This window comes from Akebia trifoliata, chromosome 3 (genome assembly GCF_017979445.1).
Source record: "Akebia trifoliata isolate Shusen 1 chromosome 3, ASM1797944v1, whole genome shotgun sequence".
In the NCBI taxonomy this organism is placed as follows: Eukaryota; Viridiplantae; Streptophyta; class Magnoliopsida; order Ranunculales; family Lardizabalaceae; genus Akebia; species Akebia trifoliata.
The window spans coordinates 48,919,494-48,939,729 of NC_141377.1; the positions used below are offsets into that span (position 1 = coordinate 48,919,494).

General features: G+C 33.9%; 1 protein-coding gene across 2 annotated transcripts; it reads left to right on the forward strand.

Annotated features, from left to right (window-relative positions):
• The first annotated feature begins 3,810 nt into the window (after nucleotides 1–3,810).
• LOC147407595 (DNA-directed RNA polymerase II subunit RPB1-like) lies at nucleotides 3,811–16,907 on the forward strand. 2 transcript variants are annotated; one of them, XM_086436236.1, is made up of 14 exons: nucleotides 3,811–4,079; nucleotides 4,177–4,440; nucleotides 9,397–9,696; nucleotides 9,772–9,930; nucleotides 10,201–10,362; nucleotides 10,446–10,666; nucleotides 10,732–10,873; nucleotides 10,955–11,290; nucleotides 11,401–11,687; nucleotides 11,759–12,017; nucleotides 12,108–15,148; nucleotides 15,516–15,587; nucleotides 16,291–16,344; nucleotides 16,440–16,907. In XM_086436236.1, exons 1-14 carry the CDS (start codon nucleotides 3,996–3,998, stop codon nucleotides 16,522–16,524), a joined length of 5,466 nt encoding a protein of 1,821 aa, XP_086292362.1. In that variant the 5' UTR covers nucleotides 3,811–3,995; the 3' UTR covers nucleotides 16,525–16,907. The 2 variants fall into 2 exon arrangements, with proteins under 2 accessions (XP_086292362.1, XP_086292363.1); XM_086436237.1 differs by lacking the exon at nucleotides 15,516–15,587.
• The last annotated feature ends 3,329 nt before the right edge of the window (nucleotides 16,908–20,236 follow it).

Sequence of the window (20,236 nt, forward strand, 5' to 3'; positions counted from 1 at the left end):
GCCTGTTGCAAAGTGTAAACCTGTAAGTTGTGACATGTAACACAAGTTGACTTTAAGACGTTTATGCTTTAAAATTTTGGAGGAATCCACATTTTTACGTGACAAATATCCATTTTATCTTTAAAAATCTAATGACATAACCTTCTACATTTATTTGAGATTATACATTAATTTTTCAAATTGATGATTTGTCCCTTGACTTTGATTTTCTTTTAAATATCAATGGAACAATAACCTCAATCTCCTCACTATCACCACCATCACCATTAACATCATCACCATCACTATAATATGGCTGAATTTTTTATTTTCGAATTTTTTAAATGAGATAGATAATACACGTACAAAGCATATACCGCATATTTCTCATTTATTGAAATTTTGACCAAATTTTAGACCGGATTTGTAATCCAAAAATCGAATAGAACTCAAAATTTTCATGAATCGAATTTTTGATATATTCCGAATTACTAACAAGGGTTGTAACTACATCATTTTAGTTATATTGTATTATTATGCATGAACTCTTGACATTTGTGTTGAGAGTTGAGACTATGAGTTAGGTTTCGAGATCTCATCAAGCAGTCAAGGTGATTAGATTAAATGTCCATCCTCTCTCTGCATTCTATGGTGATATTTGCTTGATAACTGCTTGATGCAAAATAGTTTTGTGGTAATCAGGTTTTGTTCGTTTATGTTGTTTGGGAGTTTTCTTATGAAATAAATACAAAATAAAAGAGTAAACTAGTCATATTTTCAGGTTGAGCCTTTCAAGAACGACTTTAAATAAATTAGAAGTAGCATTTTGTGTTCAGGTTCCATTGATTTTGCTCTAGTACAATGACAAGGCCAAGGCCAAGACCAAGGGTGGACCCAAAGAATTTTACTTGGTGGGCCGAACTAATAGTTTGAAGATGAAATTATATTTGAAATTAGTGTTCTCAAATAGACTCCTAGTGAAAAAAAAAAACAAATAAATATAAACTCCTTTTTTCACCCAATAATTACATAAAGAGATTGTTATAGGAGAACCCACCACATGAAAGTATCATCTTCATATTTATAAAGAGAAAATCTCACATTGGGTAGAAAATAACTCTTTGTAATTTATTTTATTTTTTTTCCTTTGAAAATTCATAGAATTTTGTCTTCTACATCCATGTGTCATCGGATCATTTTTTAGATGCCACAAGGTGAGCTCACAAAATTCAGTAAGATTTGAGATCTTACTAAATTAGTAAGGTTATCCTTACTCAATTGTGAAAGACTTTCTTTTTTCCAAGATTTTTTATATAAAAATATTGTGGGCCCATGTACCGTCCATGTAATTGAGTCAATGAGAGTTGAAACTGCAAGTCAATTTATTTTCTGAAGATTTCATATATAGATGTATGAGAGATTTACGGGACAGACCTGTTTGTTGCAAATTTATTACAAAAACTCCCTAATTTTATTAAGTTTGTTACGTGAACAAACCTTACTTTATGAATCACGCTACCATAACTAATTTAATAATATTTAAAATCTTATTAAGAATTTTTTAGAGCACATTGAGCATCAAATTAGCAATCCAAAGACGGGGACTTGTATATTTCATGAAAAAATTCAGATTTAAAAGAAAATAATCAAAATAAAAAATCTTTTTGTTCTTAATCGTAGTTGTTGAAAAAGAATGGCTACGACCTCTCAAATTTAAAATTAAAATTTAATAGTGAAAGTTAATTAATTTCTTTTAATTTCCTATTGAATTTTTTATACTTTGGTTCTTTATAATAGTAAAAATTAATTAATGTTTTTGTATGTTAAGTTACAATTAATCCCATAGATTTAAATTTTATGACGTGGATCTCACTCCAGGCTTTTGTGGGTAACAACCTTGATAAAATAAGATTCCTACGAGTTGTCAGAATTTGAAAAAGACTTTTCGGAAAACAATGCAACAGTTGGTCCTACCGAGTAAATCTCTCTAAATTTATTTTGTGGGTTCTACACCATCCACGTGTATTTCAGCTCTCGTTTGTAAAATGAGTTGACTGTTAGGTATATATTAAAAAAAATATATGTCTTAAAATTTGTGTGGGCTATGGACCCCTTGTCTCTTCGTAGTTCCACTTCTGCCCCTGCTCTGGTACGTAACATTGAATCTCTCTTAAAAATAAATAAAAATAAAAAATCTATGATTTTATGTATGAGATGGGATCCCTTGACGGCTAAGTATGACCCGTGAGAAAACACATGGTCCCAACATTTTAAACATAAAATCTAATGATTGAGATTTGTGAAAATCTTAATAATACATATCTTAAAGATATTTATCCTGAGTATAAATCTCAATTATTGAACTTTGCATTTAAAGAATTGAAATTATATATTTATTTTTATGAGTATTCTTAGGGGTCTAAATATCTTGATCCTTTACGTGCTAGATGGTGCTTTTGACATGGGTCATTTTACTTTTTCATGAGTTTGGAGTAGGACTTTAAATCTCAAACTTGCAAGTTTGGGGGATATTGTCGTTGTAACTCTGTCATCTAAGATTTTCAATCACTAATACAAGATTTAAAATCATCTCAAGGGACATTTCAAAATCTGTATTGATTTTTGGAAATTTAGTTGATTTTTACAGGTTTAAATATTTGTTTTTCTTGTTTATATTTACTCTTCTCGTTTCATTAGAAGGGCTTATTTGAAATTTAATATATCAATCAAAGGGTTTTTGAATTTTACTTAGGAAAAAATATTTATTTATTTATTTTTGCATAATTTTGAAAATTATTCAACACAATTATAGAGTTGTGAAAATGCAATTTTCTTGGTTTTTTTGATCAAAATGTCTTTAATTATATTAAATTTAAATGTAAAAGTAGAGGCATTTGTGAGATTCAAATTTTGATGTCGAATCACTTCTTATCTGCCTTCTCTTACTATAATAGTAAGGATGATTTTTTAACCATAGTAAATCAATTTGATTTTGTAACTTTAAATGCTTGTCATCAACATGGGATGAGATTCAGTGATTGAACATTTTTTAATCTAATTTATATAATAGAAAATAGTCATTATATATATTAAATTTATTTTAAATCTTTTTAAAAAAGATTTACTTTGTAGGAAGCATCTCCATGTCTGTGAATACCAAGACCATAAGAAAAATTGGATTTGAAATCCTAAATATTTTAAAATAAAAAGACTTAATACAAATATGCTTTTGATAGGAATATTAAGGGGTAAGGTTAAAGGCACCCCAATTGTTATTAAGGGTGCCCAACACCATAGTTAATTTGTTTTTTTTTTTTTTTGTCTTATACGAATTTAAATCAACTCATGCTGAAACTTTTATCCAAACACACTAAATTTGATTCACTGATCACTTGGATTTTGGGTCAAGTCCAACCTATTTTACGCTAATAACCCTAATTTTTTAGAAAAAGATATCCCATTTCTAAGACTTTCTCTAGGGTTGTAATGGGTCTATCCATATGTATATACCAAACAATTATATTAACATGATGTATGTCCTTGAATTGTATAATATTTGGAATGTCCACATACTTTCTCTGTTTTTTTTATTTTAAAGCCAAAATAAAGTAAGGAGAAGAAAATTGGATGTGAACTAATCCTAAGCCTGTTTTAATTGGAAGCAGAATAAACCCGTTATTGTTAACAAACAGAGCTTATTAACAACGTGGGCATTTTTGGAATTCGACTTTGCGCACCCAGCGCACGTTAGGGTTCCACATACGAGTCCAGGGCCGCTATTTTCTCTATAAATACCCATCGAAGGATGTCAGTTGTACTCTTTGCAAGAACCCCTCTTCCACAAGTGACTGTTCCTGCGATGGGTAAGTTCGTCTTTATAACAGTAAAATCGCGCAAATTCTTCAAATAAAAGAACACATTGAAACATAAACTTTGTTGAATCGAATACAATATTTGATCTAGATAATTTTCTAAAACCCTAATATTCTGCGACTTCTCTCGATCAATCCGTCGCCATGGATATGCGATTTCCTTACTCCCCAGCCGAAGTCGCCAAAGTCCGAATGGTTCAGTTCGGCATACTCAGCCCTGACGAGATCGTAATCTTTTATCACTTCTTGATCTTCGTTTTCTCTAGGGTTTCATTTGAAATCAATTGCTTAGGGTTTGGTTTGGTTTGTGGTGATTTCTCTGCAGAGGCAAATGTCAGTGGTGCAGATTGAGCACAGCGAGACGACAGAGAGGGGGAAACCTAAACCTGGTGGTTTGAGCGACCCTCGACTTGGCACAATTGACCGGAAGACGAAGTGCGAGACTTGTACAGCGAACATGGCTGAGTGTCCTGGGCATTTTGGGCACCTCGAGCTTGCGAAGCCGATGTTCCACATTGGCTTCATGAAGACTGTACTCAGTATCATGCGTTGTGTCTGCTTCAATTGCTCTAAAATCCTCGCTTATGAGGTACCTATCATTTTCAGTGGTCTTTTGACTGAACTGATTACTGGACTTGACAATTGTTTGTTAAGTTGGTTGTTTTAATTTTTTAAAAGAAAAGTGAAGGGTATATCAAGATGAAAACTGGAATCAAGTAGTGCTGTTGGAGGGATGGTTTTAAAACTCGTTTTGAGGTCTCATCCATGAATGAGACCGAGTCGTCTTGGATAGGACATCTGATTTATTTGAGTTGTCTCGGACACGAGATTTAAAAAAAATGTCTTATAATTAGGGGTGGTAATCTTAACACGACCCACAAACGACACAAAATTAATGAGTTTGGGTCATAATAGTGTCAACCCGTCTAGCACAATTATTAATTGGGTCGGTTTTGGATCAGGGGCATCGACCTGCTTAACCTGTTTTGACACATTTAGTCATTCAAACGTGTAGTTTGAAATGTATCAACAATTATTTAAGAATTTTTTTAAATTACCCATTTTTGGTGACAATTTAGTTTATGTTTTGTGGTACTTAATTTATGTTGGTAGATATTGGTGTATGGTTGTGTGATTTTATTTTTAGTAATGATATTTTATTTTTTGTGGTGGAAATAGAACTTATTTTTTTCCAATAAAGATTAGAATTTTATTAACCTGGTATACCTATGAGTTGGGTTTGGGTTTAAGTTTTTGACACGATTATTAAATGTCGGGTTGGTAAATTTTTGTAATACCCTTACCTCAACCTGACCTGACCTATTGCCACCCCTACTTATAATTAGAACAAACCATGTCTTTGAAATGACTTGTCAACTCGTGTCATTGGTGGACAATATCGAGACAACTCGTCCGAGTTGTCTCGATGTTGGACAAGATTTAAAATCATGGTTGGAGGGGCTTATGAATTGTTGCTTAGTCTGCTACGTATAAGAAGAAGTGTTACCTAGTGTAATTATATTGGCATTGTGCGGGTAAAAATATAGAACTTGGAATGCTAGGAAATAGTTCGACAATCGAATTAGTTTTGTCTTTCACATAGTTTAGGTTAGAAGAGACAAAGATTTTGTACCTGGCAATCCAGTTCATAGCATTCCTAGTTCTAGACTTTTACCTTCATAGATATTGAGTAGGGATGGTGGTGAGTCAAACAATATCCGATTACCCAACTAATCCGACCTGATTATGCATAATATCTTACCCAAATATCGGTTTATCCGAGTTTAAAACAGTAATTCGCAATGAAGTATGCATATAACCCAAAATTAGGTTTTCTCCGTCATCATCACAATGAGGTGTATATATATCCGACTTGGATATCTGTTTGAAATTCATTTTCTTTGGGAAAATTATTAAAAAAATAATATATTATTTTATAATTATTTTAAAAAATAATTTTTTTTTATGAAATTATCAAAAAATTAATAAATTGGTTGTTGGAATGCTGATTTTCAGTGTGAAATTTGCGGTTTGACTAAAATACCCTTTTGACCAATCCTAGCGGTTTGACCGCCTGTTTTCGTTCTATACATACTCGGCAAAGTCCCTCCCCCACTCACTCACTCTTAGGGCAAAGTCCCTCCCCACTCACTCACTCTCAATCACTTTCATTCGCCAATTCCTACATATTTTCAATCTGGTAACAAAGTTATGTTTTTATTTTTTTTATTTTAAACTTTGCAATATTGTTAGAAATTAAATTTTTTATTTTGTTTCATTATAATGTTGTTACATATAAATAAAATAAAATAATGTTGTTTCATTATAAGTTATTTAAACTTTTATTAAATAAAATAATGTGTCTCTAATAAATAATTTTTAGGAATTATTATTTTATAATTATTAAAAAAATATTTTTTAGGAATTATTATTTTATAATTATTAAAAAAATATTTTTTAGGAATTATTATTTATTTTTATTGTAATCTATATAATTGAACGTAACTGAGTTGTTATAGTTTTGTGTTTTTTGAGTTGGGGAGAAATGTCCTCTCATTTACAATTTTGTGGTTGGACAAATGTCCCATCGACTTACATCACACTTTTTTAACTCTTTCCTCTTCATTCTCTCAAGCTATAGTTTTGTAGGACCCACTTTATTTCTTTTATACTCCATGCCCTGGAACTTGCTTATTTTTTTTCTCCATTTCCTCTTTTAATCCTTTAACCTACTTTATTGTTTTCCATCTTTTACCCCTTTAACCTTAAAATATTTCAATAATACCCCTCTAACTTTATTTTTTACGCTTTTACCCTCTTAACCCGAGAGAGGACGTCCATGCCGTAGGCACGGACGAACTCTAGTATTTTATAAAAATCATAGTATCTAAAATATTTTATCTTATAATTACACAATAATTACAATTAATAACAAATTTTTATAAAAATATTTCAAATAAAAATAATTTGCAATCATAAATGATTTTATAATTTGTAATTATAAAATAAATTTTTATAAAAATATTATTAGAATATTTTGTAATTCTAAGTTATTATCATTTGTTTTTATAAAATAATTTGTATTTATAACACATGTTCAAACAATTTCAGTAGTCGTTTACATTTATGATTAGAATCATACATAAAATCCTAAACTCAAAAAATAGAAATCTAGCCAAAAACAAAAAACAAAAACGAGGGCACTCCAACTTTGATTTATTCTCATTTTCTTTATTTTTAATTGGGGTGTGATAGGTAAACTTGGGGTGCCAATAGCAGCTTTGTTTGGGTAAGAACCTTTGTAAAATTTGGGGGTGCAATAAGTGGTCTCATAATTAATCATGATTCACAAAATATAGAAATAAAGCCATTATAATATAAATTATTATTATTATAATATAAAAATATAAAAATATTAAAAATTTAGAATTATTATTTTAAAATAATATAAAATATAGATATTATAGTAATATTGTTAAAAGTTGAATATAATAATTATTAAAATGTTAATATAATAATAATAATTTTATAATTATTAAAAATAAAAAATTAATATAAAAATTTAGATATTTTAAATTTGCGCAAAAGCCGGCGGTTGGACCGCTGGTTTTCAAGAGGGTATTTTTGCCAACTTGAAAACCGGCGGTCGGAGCGCCGATTTATTACATTTTTGAAAAATTCCTAAAAAATATTTGTTTAAGGGTAAATTACTAAAGGACGGTTAAATATTTTAATATTTAAGAAAAGAATCTGTTTTTTCAAAGATTACCAACAATGAATTAAGTCGCTGGACAGTCCAGCATTAACTCGCTAGACTGTCCAGCGATTTAAATGGAGGCTAAATTGTTGGGGTGTTGAAGTAAGCTATTAAAAAGCTGGACAGTCCAGTGTTTTAATCATTCGGAGGGCATTTTTGGTAAAGCAATGTATTTTAACAAATTAAAACGCTGGACTGTCCAGCGACTTAATTTGTTTTTGGTAATTTTCGAAAAAATAGATTCTTTTTTGTAAATATTCAAATATTTAACCCTCTTTTAGTAATTTTCCCTTTTTTTTAATAATTATAAAATAATATATTAATATTTTTTAATAATTTTCCCTTTGTTTTTTGATAGGTAAAATATCATTTCATTAAGACTTGGGTATCTGTTTGAAATTTGGGTACGAATATCCTCTAAATAGTTGGATATGGACATACTTAAAACAAAATCAGATAAAAAATTAGGTGCAGATATATGGAAAGATTTTGCAGACTATGGAGAGGCATCATTTCAACCATATTGTTGGAGATAAGAACTTGATAGATGATTGACTCATTTGTTAAAGCAATGATTGAATCTTGTCCTTGCTTTTGTACACTTGACACTTGCCTTCTATTCTACATATTTGGGGGAAAACGAGTAATAAGACAATGGAAATATCATTGGAGCTTTGTAAATTAAAGGGGTAGCATGGCTTATTGTTTGAATGTAGCTTTTGTGCAGTTCCAAGTGTGTTGAAGATGCTTTGTCAAATGGGTTTCCCTCAATGGTGAAATTTGCAGGTTTTTTTTATCTCTCCTCGTTCCTCTGACTCTCTAATTTCATATGGGGATATTTTTCTCAAGGAGTATATGGAACTTATCTGCATCATGTCTGTGAACTCATCTTGTGGGAGTTGTTGTGGCAGATTGTTCAATTGTTATCAATCGCACTCATGTTGACATTTTCCATAAAGCATTGAGTTGTACCATTGGGATATCGTGGCATTTGAGGAAAAATCTCTACATAAAGAGAATTAGTATATTTTGTTAGATATTTCTTACTAGGTTCTGTTGTGATGCCTTACTTGCATTTTGGATGAGATGAAGGGATTTTATTATTGTACTTCATATCCAAAGTTATTGTGCTAGTTAGGCAATCAGTGCTTGAAACAAATGTTTGTGTTTTGATATAAATGAATTCTTCCCTTTTTTCCTGAAGTACCCTTGAGGAATATTCTCATTGTTCAATGGATCAAGGTGGTTTATCCAAATGAGAGACCCTTGGGTCTGGTCAAAATACAAAAATATATTAAAAAGAACATCTCTATTGGGACCCTGACAACTTTGAACTACTCCATTCAATTCAGGAAATTGAAAATATATTACTTATGTGGTCTTCAAATGTGATGGGTCCTGAGATATCCCTAATATGTACCATGTATTAATCCCAGGAAAGGATAACATCTTTCCATCGCCGCACTCTGACATGGGAATTCAACTTCTTTCTATGCTATATCTGCTTTCAGATATGTTTGTAATTTGTGTAGATGTTGTAAAAGATCTTTGATATGTGTGTGTGCATGTACGTGTGAATGCATGTGTTTCTTTCTGTTGGTTTTTATATCTGTTATTGGATGTATCTGAAGTTATGAGTCTTAATAAAGCAAATGCCTGCTACTCTCCTTTTTTTTACAATCTCTCTGCTATTTGTACTTGTTTGTTTTTGTTTATTTTCTTCTGTTTGTATTTTCAATAGGTTGCAGCATGACATTTTGCACTTTATTTTATCTTTAATTCCTTCAGGAGGACCAAAAATTAGAGCAAGTTCAGAGGATTAAAAATCCAAAAAATAGACTGAAGAAAGTTTTGGATGCCTGTAAGAACAAAACTAAATGTGAAGGTGGTGATGAAATTGAGGCCCAGGATCAAGATTTGGAAGAACCAATGAAGAAGAGTCGAGGAGGCTGTGGTGCCCAACAGCCGAAGATCATCATTGATGGCATGAAAATGATTGCAGAATACAAGGTTCAAAGGAAGAAAAATGATGACCTGGAACAACTTCCTGAACCAGTTGAAAGAAAACAACAGCTCTCTGCTGAAAAGGTTTCTCACTCAGCAAAAACTTCTTACCTTTCTTCCTTATCCTGTAAGGTAAACTGATTTTTGCTTGTTTTCCAGGTTCTCAGCATTCTGAAGCAAATAAGTGATGAAGACTGTATTCTATTAGGTTTGAACCCTAAGTATGCACGTCCAGATTGGATGATTTTACAAGTCCTTCCCATCCCTCCACCACCTGTAAGACCTTCTGTGATGATGGATACATCAGCCAGAAGTGAGGCAAGTTTTTTGAGAGATTTTTTAGGAGGAAAAGTATTATCTTATAATTAAGAATTTTTCTTTCAAGGACTTTTCTTGCTCTTGTTCTATAATTCACATTCCATTATAGTAGTATTACGTCTGAAAAAGTTTAGACAGTCATCTTATTTTAGTGGATTCAACAAAGATGTTACTGGCCTCTCAGTTGCACACATTTACACACACCCATGCATGCCTGCGCACACTGGCATATGTAATGTACCATCTTAATGATATTCCTTTGTTGTTCAGGATGATTTAACCCATCAGTTGGCAATGATCATCAGACACAATGAGAACCTTAAGAAACAGGAGAGAAATGGAGCTCCTGCACATATTATTTCAGAATTCGTTCAGTTACTGCAGTTCCATATAGCTACTTATTTTGATAATGAGTTGCCGGGTCAGCCAAGGGTAAGTGTGCATGACTAAGAGCATCCAATAAAATCTTGATGTTTGCCCTTGGAGGTCAACTAAGAGGGGTTTCTACCGTGCAGGCTACTCAACGTTCAGGGCGACCCATCAAATCCATATGCAGTAGGCTTAAGGCTAAGGAAGGTCGGATTAGAGGTAACTTGATGGGGAAGCGGGTGGATTTTTCAGCTCGAACCGTGATCACACCAGATCCAACTATAAACATTGACGAACTTGGAGTGCCATGGAGTATTGCTTTAAACTTAACTTACCCAGAAACTGTGACACCATATAACATTGAAAGGTATTACATTTGATTTATTTATTTTTATTTTTAGCTCTTCTTAATTGATTCTCCGTATCTGTCAGGTTGAAGGAGCTTGTTGAATATGGGCCTCATCCTCCCCCTGGAAAAACTGGTGCCAAGTACATCATAAGGGAAGATGGTCAGAGGCTTGATCTTCGGTACTTGAAGAAAAGCAGTGATCACCATTTGGAGTTCGGATACAAGGCTGGTTTCCCTCAAGTTTGCAGCTCTTGATTCAGTCTTCACACATTTACTATGTCTGAACTTTTTCCATATTGGTTGCAGGTGGAGCGACACTTGAATGATGGGGACTATGTCCTCTTTAACCGGCAACCTAGTCTTCATAAGATGTCTATTATGGGGCATAGAATCAAAATTATGCCGTACTCAACTTTCCGTTTGAATTTGTCTGTCACTTCCCCATACAATGCTGATTTTGACGGAGATGAAATGAACATGCATGTTCCTCAGTCATTTGAAACCAGAGCGGAAGTCTTGGAGCTCATGATGGTACCAAAATGCATAGTTTCACCTCAATCAAATCGGCCTGTTATGGGTATTGTGCAGGATACACTGTTAGGATGTCGTAAAATCACCAAAAGAGATACATTCATTGAGAAGGTGATGTCATCCATAATCTTACTACTTTGTTTTCCTTTGTTGTATCATCGTAATATAGTTGTTTCCTTCTAGGAATTTTGAGATTCTAATTTACTCTTGAATTGTCATAGGATGTCTTTATGAATATTTTGATGTGGTGGGAAGATTTTGACGGGAAAATACCTGCTCCAGCAATTTTGAAGCCTAGACCTGTTTGGACGGGAAAACAAGTGTTTAATCTTATCATTCCTAAGCAGATAAATCTCATTAGAACCTCAGCATGGCACTTGGAATCTGAAACAGGTTTTCTAACCCCGGGAGATACACAAGTTCGAATAGAGAGAGGGGAGGTCCTTTCAGGCACTCTGTGCAAGAAGACCCTTGGAACATCTAATGGCAGTCTTATTCATGTCATCTGGTATGCATTGTATGAACACACTGATTTTCAGATTCGCTTGTTATTGCTAAAATGCATGTTCATATGCACAGGGAAGAGGTTGGTCCAGATGCAGCCCGTAAGTTTTTAGGTCACACACAGTGGCTTGTTAATTATTGGCTTTTACAGAATGGTTTTAGTATTGGAATTGAGGACATGATTGCTGATGTGGCAACCATGGAAAAAATTAATGAAACAATTTCTAAAGCAAAGAATGAAGTGAAAGGACTTATTAGGGCTGCTCAAGAAAAGAATTTAGAGGCTGAACCTGGACGAACTATGATGGAGTCATTTGAGAACAGAGTGAACCAGGTATGCAATTACTATATTCTGATTGTTTTAGACCTACCTTGACTTTTAGCTTGTATGTGTTAATTTTTCTAACTTAGGAACCACATCCAGGTGTTAAATAAGGCTCGTGATGATGCTGGAAGTAGTGCCCAGAAGAGTTTATCTGAAAGTAACAATCTCAAAGCAATGGTGACAGCAGGTTCAAAAGGTAGTTTTATCAACATTTCTCAGATGACTGCTTGTGTTGGACAACAGAATGTTGAGGGTAAACGAATCCCCTATGGTTTCATTGATCGAACATTGCCACATTTTACTAAAGATGACTATGGGCCCGAAAGTCGTGGTTTTGTGGAGAACTCATATCTACGTGGGTTGACTCCGCAAGAGTTCTTCTTTCATGCTATGGGTGGTAGGGAAGGTCTTATTGATACTGCTGTGAAAACTTCTGAGACTGGATATATACAGAGGCGTCTTGTGAAGGCTATGGAGGATATTATGGTCAAATACGATGGGACTGTTAGGAACTCTTTAGGGGATGTTATTCAATTTCTTTATGGGGAAGATGGTATGGATTCTGTTTGGATTGAATCACAGAAGCTGGATTCCTTGAAAATGAAGAAAACAGAGTTTGACAAGGTTTTCAGATATGACATTGACAATGAAAATTGGAATCCAAGTTACATGTTACCGGAACATGTGGAGGATCTAAAAACCATCCGGGAGTTCCGTAATGTGTTTGATGCTGAAGTTAAGAAGTTGGAAGATGACCGGTACCAGCTTGGTACAGAGATTGCTACAACAGGTGATAACTCGTGGCCCATGCCTGTGAACCTAAAGAGGATTATCTGGAATGCACAGAAGACATTTAAGGTTGACTTGAGAAGGCCGTCTGATATGCACCCAATGGAAATTGTGGAAGCTGTTGATAAACTTCAGGAGAGGCTGAAAGTTGTTCCTGGTGATGATTTAATGAGCATGGAAGCTCAGAAAAATGCCACACTATTTTTCAACATCTTGCTTCGTAGCACTTTTGCCAGTAAGAGGGTTTTGAAAGAATACAGACTGACCCGTGAAGCATTTGACTGGGTTATTGGTGAGATAGAATCTCGTTTCTTACAGTCAATAGTGGCACCCGGGGAAATGATTGGATGTGTTGCTGCCCAATCTATTGGTGAGCCTGCAACACAGATGACTCTGAATACCTTCCATTATGCTGGTGTGAGTGCCAAAAATGTGACTCTGGGTGTTCCCAGGTTACGGGAAATCATTAATGTGGCTAAGAAAATCAAAACACCTTCATTGTCTGTCTACCTGAAGCCCGAAGTTAGCAAGACAAAGGAAAAAGCTAAGAATGTTCAGTGTGCTTTAGAGTACACTACTCTACGGAGTGTAACACATGCTACTGAAGTATGGTATGATCCAGATCCAATGAGCACCATAATTGAAGAGGATGTTGATTTTGTCAAGTCCTACTATGAAATGCCTGATGAAGATGTTGCTCCAGAGAAAATTTCTCCTTGGCTGCTACGGATAGAGTTAAATCGTGACATGATGGTGGATAAAAAGTTGAGCATGGCTGACATTGCAGAGAAGATCAATCTGGTATTTGATGATGATTTAACTTGTATATTTAACGATGACAATGCTGAAAAATTGATACTCCGTATCCGAATCATGAATGATGAGGCTCCCAAGGGAGTGTTGGAGGATGAATCTGCGGAAGATGATGTTTTCCTTAAGAAGATTGAGGGTAACATGTTGACACAAATGGCTCTTCGAGGCATTCCTGATATCAACAAAGTGTTTATCAAGTCTGGAAAAGTAAATAAGTTTGAAGAAAATGAAGGATTTAAGCCAGAAGTTGAGTGGATGCTAGATACTGAAGGTGTCAATCTATTAGCTGTTATGTGTCATGAAGATGTTGATGCCAAGAGGACCACAAGTAACCACTTGATTGAAGTTATCGAAGTTCTTGGAATTGAAGCTGTTCGTCGATCCTTACTGGATGAATTACGAGTGGTTATATCTTTTGATGGATCCTATGTGAATTATAGGCACTTGGCTATCCTATGTGACACCATGACCTATAGGGGTCATTTGATGTCCATCACTCGCTATGGTATTAATCGGAATGATACTGGACCAATGATGAGATGCTCATTCGAGGAAACCGTTGACATTCTTTTGGATGCTGCAGTGTACGCTGAAACAGATTATCTTAGGGGTGTTTCCGAAAATATTATGCTTGGTCAGCTTGCCTCCATTGGCACGGGAGATTGTGCTTTGTATTTGAACGATCAGATGCTACAACAAGCCATTGAACTCCAGCTTCCAAGTTACATGGAAGGTCTGGATTTTGGCATGACTCCTTCACGCTTGCCAATTACAGGAACTCCATATCATGACGGCATGGTGTCACCAAGTTATTTGCTGAGCCCAAATGTCCGTTCATCGCCCATAACAGATGCTCAGTTTTCTCCCTATGTTGGTGGTATGGCTTTCTCTCCTACCTCATCTCCTGGTTACAGTCCATCATCTCCCAGTTACAGTCCAACCTCTCCGGGTTATAGCCCCACGTCTCCTGGATACAGTCCTACTTCCCCTGGTTACAGTCCAACTTCCCCAACATACAGTCCCAGCTCTCTGGGCTATAATCCAACAAGTCCCACATATTCTCCTACTAGTCCATCTTATTCCCCGACCTCACCCAGTTACAGCCCTACCTCTCCAAGTTACAGTCCTACTTCTCCAAGTTATAGCCCGACTTCTCTCAGTTACAGTCCTACTTCGCCAAGCTATAGTCCTACTTCTCCAGTTGACAACCCTAATTCTCCAGTCTATAGCCCCACTTCTCCTGCATACTGCCCCACTTCGCCTTCGTACGGCCCAACCTCACCCTCCTATAGCCCAACTTCACCCTCCTATAGCCCCACCTCTCCTTCATACAGTCCCACCTCTCCGTCATACAGTCCAATGTCACCTGCCTATAGCCCAACCTCTCCTGGTTACAGCCCAACCTCTCCGAGCTACAGCCCAACATCTCCAAGTTATAATCCTCCTTCAGGAAAATACAGCCCATCTTTTGCATATTCACCAAGCAGTCCAAGAATATCACCATCCAGTCTTTACAGTCCATCGTCTCCAAATTACAGGTAAATTTTGAGTTATTGATATGCTATCTTTTATGGTGTAAAAACTAGTGTCTGAGGCTGGTCTTGTTGTTGACTCGCCTTTGTTCTGAGTATAATCACCTCCTTGACTGGACTCGGAACACATCCAGCTGAGCTGGCTTGCAGTTGCTGAGTGTTGTATGATAATTTCCTTTGGTTGCTTTATTTAATATTCATGTTGCTAGGTTGCTTCTTGGCAAAGAAAAAAAAATGTGTTGTAGGTTGCTCTGAATTTACATACGTGTGAGTTGGACTGTGTTTTATTCTTAAAACATTACTATGGACTATTTATTTGTTTCTTAATATTCACAATATCTAAGATGCATTTGTTTAACGTCTTCTATTACAGCCCAACGTCTCCATCATATTCACCAACATCTCCATATTATTCCCCTCCCAGCCCTACTTACAGCCCAAGCAGGTGATCTTCACTACTTTAAGTGTAGCTTATACTCCATTTACTTCATATTTATCACTCTGGTGGCATTATTTTGGTTTTGGTTTTTGTTTGTGTTTGTGTTATGATATGCATGTCATTATGCCTCTACTGCAGAAGATTTTTTAATTTCTCTGATTTTATGTGTTGTGGACCTGTGGGAATAGAAGTGAAATATGCTCTTTACATGCTAAAAAGCTCTGACATGTTGGAAAGTAAACCATTACTGTCATTGTAGAATTCTTCATGCTACAGATTTAATATTTCAAATTTAATTATGACTGACTTGAGCTTCAATATGTTCCATGTCATACATGTTTTCTTACTACCCAGATTAGAAAACTTATGTTGTAACAATGTGTAGAGTACTTGTCCCAAAATATGTGGAGTGAGTTTTTGTATATTTGTGATAGTTTGCTTGTGCTTGCTTCGCAGGTTATGTCTTACAATATATTACGATTTTCTTTTTCATTTTTTGAATATATATCAAGGCAGAATTTTTTATTTAGTGCATAACATAATATTATTAGAGGAAGTTGAAAAGATAAATTAGAGAAAATTATCATGTATTCCTTTGCCTCGTCAAAAAATAATTATCTTTTTGAAAACTACATTCTGAAGAGGGTAAAAATAATTATTTTATTTTATTTGTACTGATTTCTTGTGTATTTTCCCCCCTCCTTTGCAGCCCTTTCAATTCTGATGCAAGCCAGAACTACAGCCCAAGCTCTCCACAATACAGGTGTGGTTTTTCTACATTTAATATTTCCTGGTAAAAATGTGGTATTTGATACTAATGTGGTATTTGATACCAACTTGTCTCTTCCCTCCATTCAGTCCAAGTGCACCAGGGTATTCACCTTCATCTACCAGCCAGTACACCCCACAACTCAGTAACAAGGATGAGGGAAGCACCCGCTGACTTTATTTTTCCTCAAGGAGGCCTGATTGAGCATCGAATTGTTTGTTCTCAAAACTCACATTTTCAGTCATGATGCTCTTGTTCTCTGCATGCTTTGAATCTATATATGTGAGAGGCTATGTCTAGTAAAGAGTCTTCATTAATTTATCCCAAAAGCTTGAGTCTTATCAGCAGTTTGTAGCAGTGGATGCATAAAATGTAAAATAGTACTATATTTTAATAGAGGAATGGTGCATGTTAATGTCTAGTAATAAGTCTTCATTAGTTTTATCTGAAAAGATCGAGTCTTATCAGCAGTTTGTAGAAGTGGATACATGAAATGTAAAATAGTACTATATTTTAATAGAGGGATGGTGCTTGTTAATGATAGTGGAAATTATCTACATTTCCTTGTGTTATATAACTGTGAAATTCTAAATCAAAGATAGTATTAAAAACATTATTACACTTCTTACATATATGTAGAAGTCAGAAACATCTAACAGCGTTGTCTTTTTTGAGTAGGTTATTTGGAAATTCGTTGTAACAATGAAAACAAAAGATGTGTCAACTTTCTATTTTGTTTTTTTTTTCCAGAACCGTGTGACTTGGGAGAGGCTCGTTGAAGTGGCTCTAGTCGAGAGATTCGGCTGATTTTGTTGAATGAATCGGCAAGTAAAAAGACTTATTAATGTTACCAAACACTGAAGTTCGATCAATAGAAACGTGTTCGACTAAATTTAGACTTCACATGGCTGTTCCAAACACAGCAAAAATGAGTTACAAACCACGAGTTAATTAATAAAGATTAATAAGAAAAAATAACTTACTTGATAACAAGAAAAATAAGAGAACATAATGATTTCTAATTAAAAATGGAGAAAATTATGTATGAGCTCGAACTGTGTGAATTTAACCCTACACAACTCTAAACCTAATTACTAGAAAAACAGAAAGAAAGGAAAAAAAAAAATCAATAATTACCGGTGTTATGAATAAACATTATAAGTGATTTTATTGAAAAATCTTACCATATAATAAAGTCATTGCCCTAGTTAAATAAGCATATCTTTGCTCAAATTGGTAAAACATGGTTCTATTCAAACTAGGGCTTAAATAGTGTAAGCTATAGCCCAAATCAGACATTAACCTCAAATTAATTTACTTTACATCCTCACAAGAAAAGATACCATCACACGGTTAATAACAATTGTAATCATATTATTATTATTATTATTATTATTATAAATTAATTAGTTAATTATTGAATTGCCAGTATTCAACATGTCATAAATTGGGGAATCAAAATTGTTTTCAAGATTGTTTCTTAGGTAAACAAATGCAAACAAAATTATATTGTCAAAAGAACTATTTTTTTTTTTTAATTATTCTTTATAATTAAGTTACAAATAGATTTAACGTATTAAATACATTGATTTAGTGAAAAAATAAGATTCTATTTTATTTTAAAATTATCAGTGTTGTTATTATTTTAAATTAGTTTAAAATAATTTTTAAAATAAGTCTTGAATGTCATAAATTTTAGAAATGCAAATTTGAAAACGAAAAATTATTATTATTAAAAAATTGAAGAACCCAACTGTTTACAAGTAAATAACAGTACCATTTATATTGATAAATTAAAAATTTTGTATTCACTCAGTAAAATATAATAATAAAATTTAATTAGTAATATAATAAATATATAAAGATTAGAAATATAAGGCTTCAAATTTATTTATTTGGGGTGTGAATTCAGCCCAGTCCGGCTAGCCTCACAAAACAAGGGTTAGGGACTTCATATTGAACCAGCAAAGGACTTCACATTGAACCATATTGAACCAGCAAAGGTAGGGCCAGGCTTAAATCCGGGTTTGGCTAGGGCCTTATAGTTGCACAACTCATAAAAATATTCATAATATATTTAATTAGAAAAAATATTTTTCTAATAAAAGTAAAATATATTTTCTGATTACCATTTAATTCTATCAATTACTTTTAGAGATTAATAAGGCATTATTTTCAAGTTCAATTGGATAGTCTTAAGCATGCACAAAAAATTATTTGAAAAAAATATTTTTCATTAAAATATTAAATTTTAGTCATTTTATTCGGCCACAACACGCTAAATCAAGTCCGTTAGTACTGGCCTACTGCTTTGTTGAGTTAGGCCCGATATTAGCATAGGGCTAGTCTAGGTAGAACGAGTCACTTTAGGGCTGGGCTGGTTTAGGGCTCAACCAAGCCCGGCCGAACTGTCCATTGACACCACTAAATTTTATAAACGATGACTAATAAATATACTGATCAACAATATTTTACATTTTTGTTGATAGTCAATTTTCTCCAATATCTCAAAATTTTAATTAGAATAAAGTAATGAATAATTTTGAGGATATTGTATTAACGAATAAAAAAAAAACTTCACCACTTCAAATTCTTTAGATATATGTATATATAATAAAAGGTCATGAAAATTGTGAGTGTGATGGTCATATCAAATGTATTCTTTTTCCCACATCTAATAAGCATTTGTTCTCAAAAAATCATGTGTCCTTTTTGTGTTTTTTGTCCTCTTGACACTGTTTGGATTGAGAGAAATGGAGAGAGAGAAAAAAAACGAGTTTCTCTCCATTTCTCCTGTTTAAATTGTTAAATGGGGAGAGAAGAGAAAATAATTGGAGAGAAGAGGAAAGAAATCTTTTTAAATTATTTTATAATGTCAACTCTGTCCATAGATCTCTTTTAAGATATTTTAATATTTCAAATTTGTCGTAAATTCTCTCTTGTCAATCCAAACATGGTGGAGAGAAATTAAATTTCTCTTCTCTTTTCTGCTCTCCACTTCTCTCAATCCAAACACAGCCTAAATTTCTTCAACTCAAGTATTGTCTTGAATTTAGAATAGTTAATCCATACCATCTATTTGATATACTACTCTTTCGACATGTAATTATGATCAAGGTTAAATGTGGAAATTGATACAATTATACCATGAAAGTCTTATTACATGGGCCCAATCATATAGAAACATCTTAGCCAAATATTATTTAATTCCTTGTTAAGCACATCTCAAGCTGAATTATCTAGATATCAGACCATTGCAAAAGCGTGTAGCCACCTGAAATAATTAATCCATAAGTGAACAAATGAATAAACAAGTTGGTAGTAATAAAGAAAAAGACAATTCAAAAGGATAAAATGTGATGTGGGGGCGTTGCATGTGCCGTAGGACTAGTCCTTGGACAAGACCATGGTCTATGGACTAAGCAAAGCCCAGATAAGTCCACTGCCTATAGGGATACCTGGTTATCAAAAAAATGAAATTAAAAAAAAATAAAAAATGCTCCTCTTCCAACGTGTTCATCATAAAAATTAGAATTAATTTTGATACATTTTGTTTGAACCTGAAAAACATGCATGATTACCAACCATATATGTAGCATTGACTTTTTCAGTTGTGGAAGACTCCTAGTGAGAGCATATGCAGTAGGAAGTAGGAACTAAGGAGTTAATCATTAACAGATTGGCTAGATTGCATGGTTCTTCAAGTGTTTCGCGAGAGTGAAATTTCAAACTTTATTTTTTAAATTCATGGAAGAAACTAAAGCTCAGCCCATTAGACTTGAAAATTGATGCTTGTTGACGCCTCATCAAAAGACACTCCCTTTGCCCTACCTATTGTTTCGATTGAATCTCATTTTCACTTTATGTTATCCCATGGTTTTGTTCA

Coding starts and splice junctions, on each gene's coding strand:
- LOC147407595 (XM_086436236.1), top strand. CDS start 3,996: ATGGATATGCGATTTCCTTACTCCCCAGCCGAAGTCGCCAAAGTCCGA. Junction 10,363..10,445: donor AGTTGCCGGGTCAGCCAAGG/GTAAGTGTGCAT, acceptor TCTACCGTGCAG/GCTACTCAACGTTCAGGGCG. Junction 11,291..11,400: donor GAGATACATTCATTGAGAAG/GTGATGTCATCC, acceptor GAATTGTCATAG/GATGTCTTTATGAATATTTT.